This window comes from Bos indicus x Bos taurus, chromosome 7, assembly GCF_003369695.1.
Source record: "Bos indicus x Bos taurus breed Angus x Brahman F1 hybrid chromosome 7, Bos_hybrid_MaternalHap_v2.0, whole genome shotgun sequence".
Classification (NCBI taxonomy): Eukaryota; Metazoa; Chordata; class Mammalia; order Artiodactyla; family Bovidae; genus Bos; species Bos indicus x Bos taurus.
In genome coordinates this window covers 60197398-60209477 of record NC_040082.1, presented here as the reverse complement: position 1 = coordinate 60209477, position 12080 = coordinate 60197398, and the positions used below count along the sequence as shown (strand labels likewise).

The 12080-nt window shown below is 34.6% G+C and overlaps 1 protein-coding gene across 16 annotated transcripts in view; it reads left to right on the top strand.

Moving 5' to 3' along the window:
* MATR3 (matrin 3) overlaps positions 1-12080 on the top strand; it is a 39858-nt gene that overhangs the window by 13083 nt on the left and 14695 nt on the right. For 12 of the 16 annotated variants that reach the window (XM_027546336.1, XM_027546333.1, XM_027546331.1 and 9 more), the window contains one exon: positions 9473-10564. The exons of the other annotated variants lie outside the window; for them this stretch is intronic. In XM_027546336.1, the coding sequence (XP_027402137.1) occupies positions 9653-10564 (912 nt within the window). In that variant the 5' untranslated portion in view covers positions 9473-9652. The remainder of the gene's footprint in view (positions 1-9472; positions 10565-12080) is intronic. 16 annotated transcript variants of the gene reach the window in all.

The following is a 12080-nucleotide window of genomic DNA, read 5'->3' as shown; positions in this document are numbered from 1 at the left end:
TGTTCATCGTGTTGCGTCGTGGATAAAGCCTTCTGCGGTACGCTGCGAAGGAGATTTGTTCTTGTTTAGAGAGTCACCTCACATTCCTTTCCTCTATATTAAAATACTATCAGTCTAAGCTTCTCTAGAGAGGATGGTGTGGTGTGGGGACCTTCCGGTTTCCAGACAAAGGGTTTATAGTAGCCTGGTGTAGTCGCGGCTTCGTTGTTCTTTTCATCGCCGGCGCTGTGCCACGTTCTGTGTTATACAAAGACTTTTCCCATATACAGTGGAGTAGTATTTCCTAGGTATTTATCCTGCTCTGTGGCGCTATTCTGTGTAATAGTCCTATTGGATCAGTTACGGTTTTCCAGCCAGATATTTCTAGAACGGTTATGGCGATTCCAAAATTCTAGTCTTTCACGAGCGCTGTAAAGTGTGCGAGTTGTTGATTTCCCAGGCCGTAGTGATGAGATTTTGCATTGATGCTGCGTTCTGCTCGATGAACAGAGCTTAGTTTAAGATTTTTAGATAGTCGACGAAACATTTTTCTCCCAGGTAGATTTAAACAGTTGTACTCTGCGGGCAAAAATTATATTTCAGGCTATTTTCATACGTGTTCAAAATTACCTTTTAAAAACGAAACGACTCGATCTTCGGAGTCTAGCGACATAATTGTTTAACATTAGTATTGTTTTGGAAATCAAGAATTCGGATCTCTTAGCTGTGTGTAAGTGGAGTTGCTTTTATGTAACATTTTGAACTAATTCGAAAGTATTTAATTACCCTTGACCTAAACATTCTGTATGTTAAAGAAGTCTTTAAACATACTTATTTTACTAATGGTTTTACGGAAGTGTAAACGCCAAATATTATTACAAGTCAGAGATATATAAAGACATTAACAACTGAAGAATGCAAAGAAAAAAATCTTCCTTGATTTTAGAAATAACAAGTAGCTCAAATTCCCAATTTTATAGAAAGAATTTTGAGTCCAAGGAAGTGCTTGTTATGTAGGTAACCAATGGCAATGAAGCCAGTGTGTTTAGAACGCTTACATTTTGATTAGATATTTGATTCAGGCTCTGCCTGTTACAATAAATAGGCTTAAAATGGAAGAACTACGCTTATAGGAATTTATCCTGTAAATAAGGGAATAGTGTGTCAAAAGTATGTGTATGTAAATGTTAATGTTGGTTACTAAGCATATTAAAAATCCAAAGGATTCAACATTTGGAGATCTGCTAATTATAGTGTGGCCATCAAGTGATAATCTATACAGCTATTTAGAAGTATTTAAGGAAATGGCAACCCACTCTAGTGTTCTTGCCTGGAGAATCCCAGGGACAGGGTAGGGGGGGCGGGCATCCTGGTGGGCTGCCGTCTATGGGGTCGCACAGAGTCGGACACGACTGAAGTGACTCAGCAGCAGCAGATGGGAAAATTATAGTGGAATATAGTTCTAATTGGGGAGAAAGTAATAAAACTCTGCTGATACCAAATTTGATGACTTTTGTTTTTTGAAGGAACGTGTAAATAAGCGTAAAAAATATCCCTGAGTGTCGGCTTTATGGGTCATTTGTATTTCCTTTTTTCTTGAAATTTCCACAAGACGTTACACTTAATTTTGTAATGAAAAAACTGAAACATTTTTTGTAAATGCCAAAACTGCTGAGAAGGCGATGGCACCCCACTCCAGTACTCTTGCCTGGCCCATGGACAGAGGAGCCTGGTGGGCTGCAGTCCATGGGGTCGCTGGGGGTCAGACACGACTGAGTGACTTCACTTTGACTTTTCACATTGGGGAAGGAAATGGCAACCCACTCCAGTGTTCTTGCCTGGAGAATCCCAGGGACGGGTGAGCCTGGTGAGCTGCCGTCTCTGGGGTTGCACAGAGTCGGACACGACTGAAGCAACTTAGCAGCAGCAGCAGCACTGCTGAAAAGACATTTTGTTTTTTTAGAATCTCACCTCTGTTTAAGGGAAATTGAGATGAAAATGAGCCAACTTCTTGAAATCTGAAGTGCAGTTTTCAAATGTGACAAAAAGAAGTGCTTGTGTAAGATATTCTTGTTATTAGGTGTAGGCACATAGGAATCTGAAGGCATTCTCACATAAAATTAATATTGATAGGACTAATAATTATGAACTGCAGCCATTAGCTGTTTATAAATGATCGAAATCAAAGAATTAATTGGACAGTGGTTTGATAAGTGGTGTTCTTAGCAAATCTTCTAGTTAAAAGTCTGTGTTTTGTTTTTATATACTTCTTTATTTTGTAACCTGATGATATTTGTCATGTCATTTTCTTTCTCTATTTCCTTGCTTCACTCTGGAATTTATCTCCTCCCCAGCCTCAGTTTATTAACCTTCAGGGTATGGTGTAATACTAAGCATTTCCTTAATTGAGTCATGTGAAGACGAGTGAGTTTTACTATCAAGTTTAACAATTTGCTATTTTGAAACTCTTGCTAGACCCACATTAAATGAGATGTTAGAGAATATTATGAAGAGTAAATTTCTCTTTTTACAGAAATAAAAATGTATTATTTTAATGTAAAAAAAAAAAAAAGAATTGCATTGAAATTGTCCCACACTGTGGCAATAGGGTCTCAGTATACCTGATTGACTGAAGGTTTGGGGTGGACATTGCCAAATGCATGGTTAGTGAGGTGGAAGGGTTGTGGGCAGTGTAGTTTTGCAGTTTTATATATACGGTTTTTCCAAGGTTAACACCGTCCATGAAATTGCTTTAATTTAAAATTCGTTAACTATGTAGTGGGTCTTCTCATTGGACCATTAGGTTAAGGGTTCTGAACTATTTGATAAAAGGTTTTTAAATAGAAAAACTGTTTTGGTGTGGATAGTAAAAGGTAGAGCATAGAAGCCCAGTGGATTGAGAGAACTGTGACTATGAAGCCTTTTAAAGTACTTTAGCTTTTGGTTTGTTGCAGATCATATTGACTATAAGCTACAATAGAAGTTATATGATGAAGTGCTGTGTTCTCTCTCCTGACCTGAATATAATTTATTAGGTGGCACGTCTGAATGGATGCAGTATCTTTGATGTGTTGCAACCTCGATGTGATTGATTTTCCCAGTTGTAGGTCAAGCCCTAATATCTATCTAAAAAAAGGCTCAGGAGTTTCTGACATTGAAATTGATATGAAGTAGCAATTGAAACTTAGGTGTAAATTTTTGATTTAAAAATTTTAAGAGTTATTTTAAATTTTTGATTTTAAACTATTCCAGAACTTAAAGCTAATTGATATAAAAACTTGCTCTTTTTCTGGAAAGTTTTTTAAATGACAAATCTCTGCCTTTCTTTTATAGAGTACCAATAGCCTGTGGTTATTGGTGCCTGTCTTAAGGCAGAAACAGGTTAATAGAACAAAGAGGGTTGCCATGGTCCGGGGGTGGGATCATAGGTCTTCCCAGTTGTTGACATTGGAATAGCTGCTGGATAAGAAGAGCGAAGAGGAGGAAAATGTCTATAGAAGATGTCATGGTGAGCAGTAAATGCAAGTTGGAAAGGACTCTATTGATAATAGAATCTCAGTAGGATCTTTGATTTGTAGTAGTGTTAGTCGCTCAGTCATGTCCGACTCTTGGCAGCCCCATGGACTACAGAATCTTCTGTCCATGGGATTCTCCTGGCAAGAATACTGGAGTGGATTGCCATTACCTTCTCCAGGGGATCTTCCCAACCCAGGGATCGAACCCAGGTCTCCTGCATTGCTACAGATTCTTTACTGTCTGAGCTACAGGGAAGATCCACTGATTTGTAGTATCATTGGTTGTTAATGAAATAGATAATTTTCTGGTCTTTAAAGGTGATCTGCACATTTTTTTCCCTCTGGAAATTACTAGGATATTAAACATCTCTCTTTGGTACAGTCACCGATAGGAGAAGAGCTTTTATAGCATATGTGAAAGTGTTTGAACACCTGACTCACAGCAGTTGGGAAAGGAACAGTAATAGCAAAGAAATACAAACGTGTACTTAAAACATTCTCACTGTGAAAAGGTGTGAAGCAATAAAACAATTTTAATGCTTAACTGTGTATCCTTGTGTGGGTTATGATATCCTTGAGAACCACAGTGGAGGAGGGAATTTTATACTGAAGCATCAGGAGACCAAGAAATACTCATAACAGCATTCTTGGTAATGACAGGAAATGAGAAACAGTCTAAATGTTCATCTTCTGAAAAACAGATAAGTGTGTATGCCATAATGGTATCTATATAACAGTGAAAATGTAGTTTTAATTCATGTGTAAATCAGTTTTAAACAAGAGCAATATATATTAAGCCCATTTGTGTAAAATTAAGAAAAGTAAAATTAACACTGAAAAGATATGTCTGTTAAGTGGTAGGACTTAAAAACAAGAGACTCCATAAGGGAAGGAAGAATCATTGGAAATAAGTATCTAAGGTTTTATTGATGTTGTTTCTGACCTTTGGCATTTATATACACTGATTTGTAAAATACATGATGTGAAGGGGGGTGTTGGACCTTAAGAGAATTCCTAGTATTAAATGGAGAAAGGAGAGACACATTCTAGCTAATAATTATGTTTGAACAAGTAGTAAGCAGTCTGTATAATGGCTCATAAAATGAACTTTTTCTTAAGGTGTTGGCATGTGCCAGAAAATAGGTTTAGAGGAGAAGGATGCAACCAATATGAAGGGCATTGAAAACCATACTGAGGACTTCATGTGGTAAATAGTAGGGAGCAGTATGTTTTTGAATAGAGTAGAATGATTAGTGATGTTTTAGGTTTGTAGTCTTTTAAAGCTGACTTCTGACTTGGTAACAACCTTCAGGTTTTAAATCTGGCTTTGAATAGAATTGAATGAGATTATAGTTGATACATGAAATAGTCCAGTACAAGTGAAAAAGGTGTTTATGTCTCTGGGTCAGTCCTTTTACTTCTAGTTTGTTTTCTCATTGGTTGTGAGGATCAGAGTGCATAAAGTAGATGATTACTGTGGTGCTTACAATATGCCAGGCCCTGTGAAATGGATGTTATTTTTATTCTCATTTTACATATGAGGGAATAAACCCAGATGTTAAGTAATTTGCCCAGGTTCATGCAGCTATTCTGTAGAAGAGCTGGTTTTCAAATCCAGGCATTTGGGCTCTAAAAAAATCCCAATTTATATCAAATCAAAGAGTTGTACAGATGTTTGCGGAAACCAGGAGAGCAGATCATGAAGCAGAGGGGAATATCATAAGGGTGCAGAATGGTGCCTTGAGGAAAACCACAGACTTGCTTTTAAATAGAGAGTTAGCCAAGTTAGTGTCATAGGTCAGATCAAGAGTCAAAATTGTCAGTTAAATGGAGTAACTTTCTTTCCTGTAGTATGAATTTACTTAAAGTCACTAGGGAAAAAACTTAGAAGAAAAATATTTTAAGTCTGAATAATAGGAATCTTTTCTGTGGATTACCATGAAGATTTTTTAGCAACTGAATCTGTTGTTAACCTAAGGATTAAGAAGTGGGTTAGAAGTTTAATCCAGATCAGTAATATATATGAATTGACACCAATAGTTTTAAAGCACTTCAGAATATTTTTTTTTTCAGCCTTCTTGGGCACTGCACTTTTTAGGGTTTTTTTGTTGTGTGGTGAGGCACATTGGTGTATACAAAGTTAATAGAGCTGGATAAGCAACAGGAAATAATAGCTGTTATCTTCCATTATCTTACAATGGAGTGTAATATGCAAAAATACTGAATCCTATGTTGTACACCTGAAGCTCATATAGTATTATAAATCAGTTATACTTCAGTTAAAAAAAAAAAAAAACCTTAAATGAAATACAATTTATAAAATATAGTAGAAAAAGATACAGTGATATAAACTAACATTAAGATGAAAATTTATTTAATACTCTAAAATGGAAGCCATGTTGAAGTTATTTATAAAGCCATTATAAGGTTAATAAGTGAGGAAATTTAAGGAATATTTACTTCAATTGAAGTACTCTGTACTTCAGTTGGAGATTGATTAGTTAAGTACTTCTTTAAATTAGTGAACTATCCCTGCCATCTGTTAGTGACATGATTAGGACATTTTTTATGCGTTTGTATTGTTGGTTGCCGTGTATATTTGGCATATTTTCACATGAAAAAGTTAAATCACAAAGGTGTTTGACCTTGATAGAGATGGGAAAATCTCAAAATTTCTTTCACCCATTTGTGTTACAATTCAGAAGCTGTTTTCTAGCTGTTGTATGTTAACTTTTTATGTGAGATTAAAAGGTTATTATGTCAACGTGTGGATATTTCTTTCCTACGTATCTCTACATGCCTTTATGATTATACTATCTTAAAATCGGTTGTTTTTTAAAAGTAACTTATTTCACACAGTCAAAAAGTATAAAGATCCATATGGTGGTATTAGATACCTTTAAAACATAGTGTTTTTAACTTCAGACGCTGAAGGTTTCTTCTATGTCATCTTTTAAAGAACTGAAGTATGCTTATGTTCATTTTACTTCCTGCTAAGTAATCCTCTGAAATAATATATAATAGACTAATAGATAATCTTTATTTTACACAGGAAATTTGGATACAGAACACTGTTTTCTCCATTAACTTTGTGTGTGTTTAGCTTTCATTTGTTTTCTAAAATGTTTTAGTATTCCATTTCTTCTAATTATTGAAGAAGATAAAGGGTATCAGGTTTATGGAATATGGGGGTTGAATATTATTAACCGAAGCTTATTTCTTAACCATACATATTTGTTCAGATGTTGAATGTGAAGCTAACATCTTTAATAGAATTTATATCATGAACTTTGTTCACTGAGAATTTGAATATCAGAGTATAGTTAAATGGCATTTGTGAAGCCTTAGTTGTTTCTTAATGTTTTCTGATGGGAGAGGGTGGAGGCACTTTTTTTTTGGAAGTGAAAGATTCTGTATTGTATAAAGTTAAATGAGTAAATTGGGTTTTAACATTACATTTTAGATGAGTTATCTCAAAGGAACTATTTTCAAACTTTATTAATCTCTATGAAAACGCAGCTTTATGCAGAAAAAAAACATGGAGTAGAAGAAGCTAATTTTTTTTTTCTAATCACTTTAGTAACTTGGTAAACTTCTCAGTATTGTGATGGTTTCATAGGCAGTAGGTCTGACTTAGAGCCTTTAAAGTGCTTTGTTCATCTTATGTTCATTGACCAAAGATAAGATACTAAAGGAACTTTTTAATAAATGTTCTTACATCAGTGCTATCTTGTCGAATTTTTCTTAATTTCTTTGTTCTAATAGAAAATTTTTAAGAAATTTGTTAAATTCAAAAATTTGACTTTTTCAGTACTGCTACTCTCATATCTTTGTGTGGGACTGAAGTTGAATCTGAGTCACAAAAATATTAAAGTTATTCTTAAATTACAAGTTGTCATGGGATTTACATGGTTGTCTTTCTCTTTTTCTTAGTTTTTCTGACATCCATTTTCTGTTTTGTCTTAAGGTTATCACCTTTTACCTTTACTTCTCTTAACCTTTCCTTTTTGCAGCTCCACCATTCATATATGTTGCAAAGAAAAGTAATTGAGATCTCTGTAATTCAACAATCATTTCCTTAAAATATCAATGTTAAAAATTTACACATGGTCATAATGCCATAGTATAATTTCCCTAAAGGGAAAGAATAGGTCTTTTGAAAGGCTGGCTTTTCAGTATATGAAGCTTTGACTCCCAAGTGAAAGGCAAAGCTGCAATTAATAGTAACTTAGATACTTTGAAATTTTGATTTCAAAAAAACCCTCTTAATGGTTTTGAGGTTTTTTTTTTTTTTTTAAACAACGTATGAAAACGTAAGAGGGTACTACAAATGTTTCAACAGTATTTTAACCACCATTCTGTATGGTATTTAAAAGTCATATCAGAGAAACCTTCATCCAATGATGTTTACTTACTCTTGTCTTTATCTTATTAATCTTAAGGTCTAAGTAGTTTACATAATGGATCTCATCTGGAATGAGTTTCTTTGGTGTCTTTTCTCAAGTTCATCTTTCTTGGTGTGCAAAAACATCTGTAATTCCAGTCACCTCTGATAGCATTTCTATGTCTTTTTAACTTTGTTACATCTTTTTGTAAAATCTAACTTTAGTCTTGCCTGCAACTTTTTTTTTACACTTCTTCTACCACTGTTTTCGTCTAGTGTTTCCTTAATCTGTCATTGGTGGAATCTGTCCCATAATTGACTTGTAACTATTAAATATTGCCTGGTTTTTATGTTGATAAAGTTTAAGTGCTTAGGTATATCGGTGATCAAACTTATGAGTTAACTGAACAGTGTCTCTACATAGTAGAATTATGTAGCAAACAATTTAAGACCTAAACCTCTGTGTGTAATTGTGATTATAAAATTGTTTCACCAGGGACAGTTATGTATGTCATTTAATACGTTATGAGATCATTCATAAATGCTTTGTGAATTCTTATGTGAAAATTTTTGAGGTAAAATAAAAATGAAAGTAATTTCATTACTATCACATCTTGGAGGAAACACATCTTGAGGGGTTGTATTCACAATTTAAATTTTCTGGATGATGGGGCTATTCTTGTGAAAGAATCTGTTTACAGAAATCTATGTAAGCAAGATCTCGTTTTCATTTTCACCTGTTTTGAGCTCTAGAGGTGTTACAGCCCTGAGCATTAAATGAATGTTCACGGCTACTACCTTGTGGAGTTTCACTTCTTTAAATCACCTATACTTCCTGTACTTGTGGTTGTTCTTGGGGAGTCTCCTATTTCTGTACTGACCATATTTGATTCTCCTTACCTTTTAAGATTAGAAATGAAGTAAGCAACTGCCTGATAGAGGATGGAGAATGAGGCAGTTAATTATTTGGCTTAAATTTGTGCAGAAATCTATAAACTGTAGGGAGTCGCTTATTTTTCTTCACATCAGTCTTTACCTCAATTTGATTTTGCTGCATAAAGATCTCAACTGTAGCATTTGGTCTTAGATCTTATGCTAGGTACTTGACACTTAAGCTTCGTTACTTGTGATTTTACTTGGTTCTTTCTGATAGTGTTAATAGGTCTCATTTTCTAAAACAATACAACTGATTCATCTTTGACTTGTTGACCTTGATTTTTTGTTTTGTTTTGTTTTTAGTCTTCTGGAACTTAAGCATCATATTATAGGGTGTATTTTTCTTCTAAAAGAAGAGACACATCTATATTTTTATTGAAATTTTGATATATTCAGACATCTGACCCTTCAATTGAAATGTTTTTAAATTCCGTATGAAATTCCCTTTAATAGTTAAACTTTAGCATGAAAGACTACTTTTTAAGTATATGCAAGCTCTGCATACATCTGAAATCTGTTTAAGTTATGTAATTCCTTGTAAGTTTGAGATCTTAAATGTTTTTTTTAATCAACATGATGCGTAAGTTTTTTTTTTTCTAAAAAAAAAACGGCATCTACTTAAAGGGATTTATGACTAAAATTGCTTATTTTTCTACAGAGTTGTCTGCTGGTTCTCAGCTTGAAGAAGATTCTACAGTCCTTATTGATCCTTTTTCTTGGCGTTACCATTTTTTGAAGCAAAGTTAACCTAGTTTTCTAGTTGAGCTTTCTTTTTGGCCATCTTTAAAAAAAAAAATTTTTTTTTTAATCTATAAACTAGACAAGAGATAGTTCTACAATGTCCAAGTCATTCCAGCAGTCATCTCTCGGTAGGGACTCACAGGGTCATGGGCGTGACCTGTCTGCAGCAGGAATAGGCCTTCTTGCTGCTGCTACCCAGTCTTTAAGTATGCCAGCATCTCTTGGAAGGATGAACCAGGGTACTGCACGCCTTGCTAGTTTAATGAATCTTGGAATGAGTTCTTCATTGAATCAACAAGGAGCTCATAGTGCACTGTCTTCTGCTAGTACTTCTTCCCATAATTTGCAGTCTATATTTAACATTGGAAGTAGAGGTCCGCTCCCTTTGTCTTCTCAACACCGTGGAGATGCAGACCAGGCCAGTAACATTTTGGCCAGCTTTGGTCTGTCTGCTAGAGACTTAGATGAACTGAGTCGTTATCCAGAGGACAAGATTACTCCTGAGAATTTGCCCCAGATCCTTCTGCAGCTTAAAAGGAGGAGAACTGAAGAAGGCCCTACATTGAGTTATGGTAGAGATGGCAGATCTGCTACACGGGAGCCACCATACAGAGTACCTAGGGACGATTGGGAAGAAAAAAGGCACTTTAGAAGAGATAGTTTTGATGATCGTGGTCCTAGTCTCAACCCAGTGCTTGATTATGACCATGGAAGTCGTTCTCAAGAATCTGGTTATTATGACAGAATGGATTATGAAGATGACAGATTAAGAGATGGAGAAAGGTGTAGGGATGATTCTTTTTTTGGTGAGACATCGCATAATTATCATAAATTTGACAGTGAGTATGAGAGAATGGGACGTGGTCCTGGCCCCTTACAAGAGAGATCTCTCTTTGAGAAAAAGAGGGGCGCTCCTCCAAGTAGCAATATTGAAGACTTCCATGGACTCTTACCGAAGGGTTATCCCCATCTGTGCTCTATATGTGATTTGCCAGTTCATTCTAATAAGGTGAGTTAATGCAACAGATACTTCTAATTTCTTTTACGTTGTAGTGCCTATTCTGTATTTACCTATATCTTGTACTCTGTAGTCTGATGACATTGAGTTGATCAAGAATTTTTATACTTTTGAGAACACTTACTTTATTTGGAAGGTAATTGTTTTTGAGCATTTTAAACCAGGGCTTTACATTAATATAATCTACGTAGATTACTTCTGGCCACAAAGCTATCATCCACTGGAATTATCTTGTTGGTTTTTGGCATCAGTATGTTCTTCTTAATCGTATATTTAAGCAGGTTTTTTTTGTCTGCTTTGTTGAATTGTTTTAAGTATTTTTTCTGTTTTTTTGCAGTCAATGTGCTCTGCCATTCAGGATGCTAGATAATCAGCTCTCCATCTGTCTTAATTACTGATTCGTATGTAGTAACGATACATTCTTGAACAATTCTCTTTTTTTCCTTATCTGTGGCTACAGGGAAAGAGTTAATGTAGAGCCCTGGTGTTTGTTTCAGTATATTTCATATTTTAGATTAGTTTATTCTTCTTTTTTAGTTTCCCTTTAACACAAACTCTCATGCTGTAACTGAAATTTTTCATCTTTTTTTTTTTCTCCTTTTCCACAACTTTCTTAAACATATTCAAAACTCACTTTTTATTATCCCATATTGCATCTATCCCTTTAGAGACTTGGGAAAATCACCTACTGCAGTATCCTGCTCTGTGTTCCTCATAAGCATATTCTTTTTCTGACTTAGACTTCTGGTATACTCATTTGAAGGAAAAAAAATCTGATTCTCCTTTGCTTTAATTATCACATCTGGCAAAATGGGAACTTTTTCAAAATGCCCTTTTAAATATATTGTCCTTTCTCTTTCAACGTTTTCAATGCTAATCATTCGCACTGTTTTTTTCCCAAAACAAAATACAGTGCAGTTGACTTAAAGTCAGCATTATAGCAGTCCACTAGCTTGATCTGTAATCTGACCATCCATTTTTCCTGATGTGCTGTACTTAATTGGAACATGTTATTGCCATGAAACTGGTTTGATGGTTGCTGTTACAGGGTTTTTTCTTCACAGTAACATCTGGAAGGGTCATTTTCTCTTCATATCTATCCCTTTAAAAGCATTTTTAACTGAGTTGATTTTTGAGTAAACTAAATCATGTAAGTCATTAGAGATTTTGTTTTTAATCTTTTTAAAAGTCTTACCAATCAATCCCTTTTCTGTGTTGAGATCTCAGTGTTTTTGTCTCAGGTAATTAAGAGACTTCTTACATTGTTTGAATTTAGAGTATTTTGAAAAATATCTTTTTAAGAGTGATTTCTAGCTAAAAATACATGTATATAAATCTATAATACAAAAGTTTTCTGAAGTAGTAGTTTAAGTACACAAGGAATATTTTATTCTTCAATCCATGTCAAAATAACTTCAAATGGTAAATTTACATTCATAGATTAATTTTAATGTAAGACATGGAATCACAAACTCATAAAAGTTAGGGAATTGTATTTAGTAGGTAT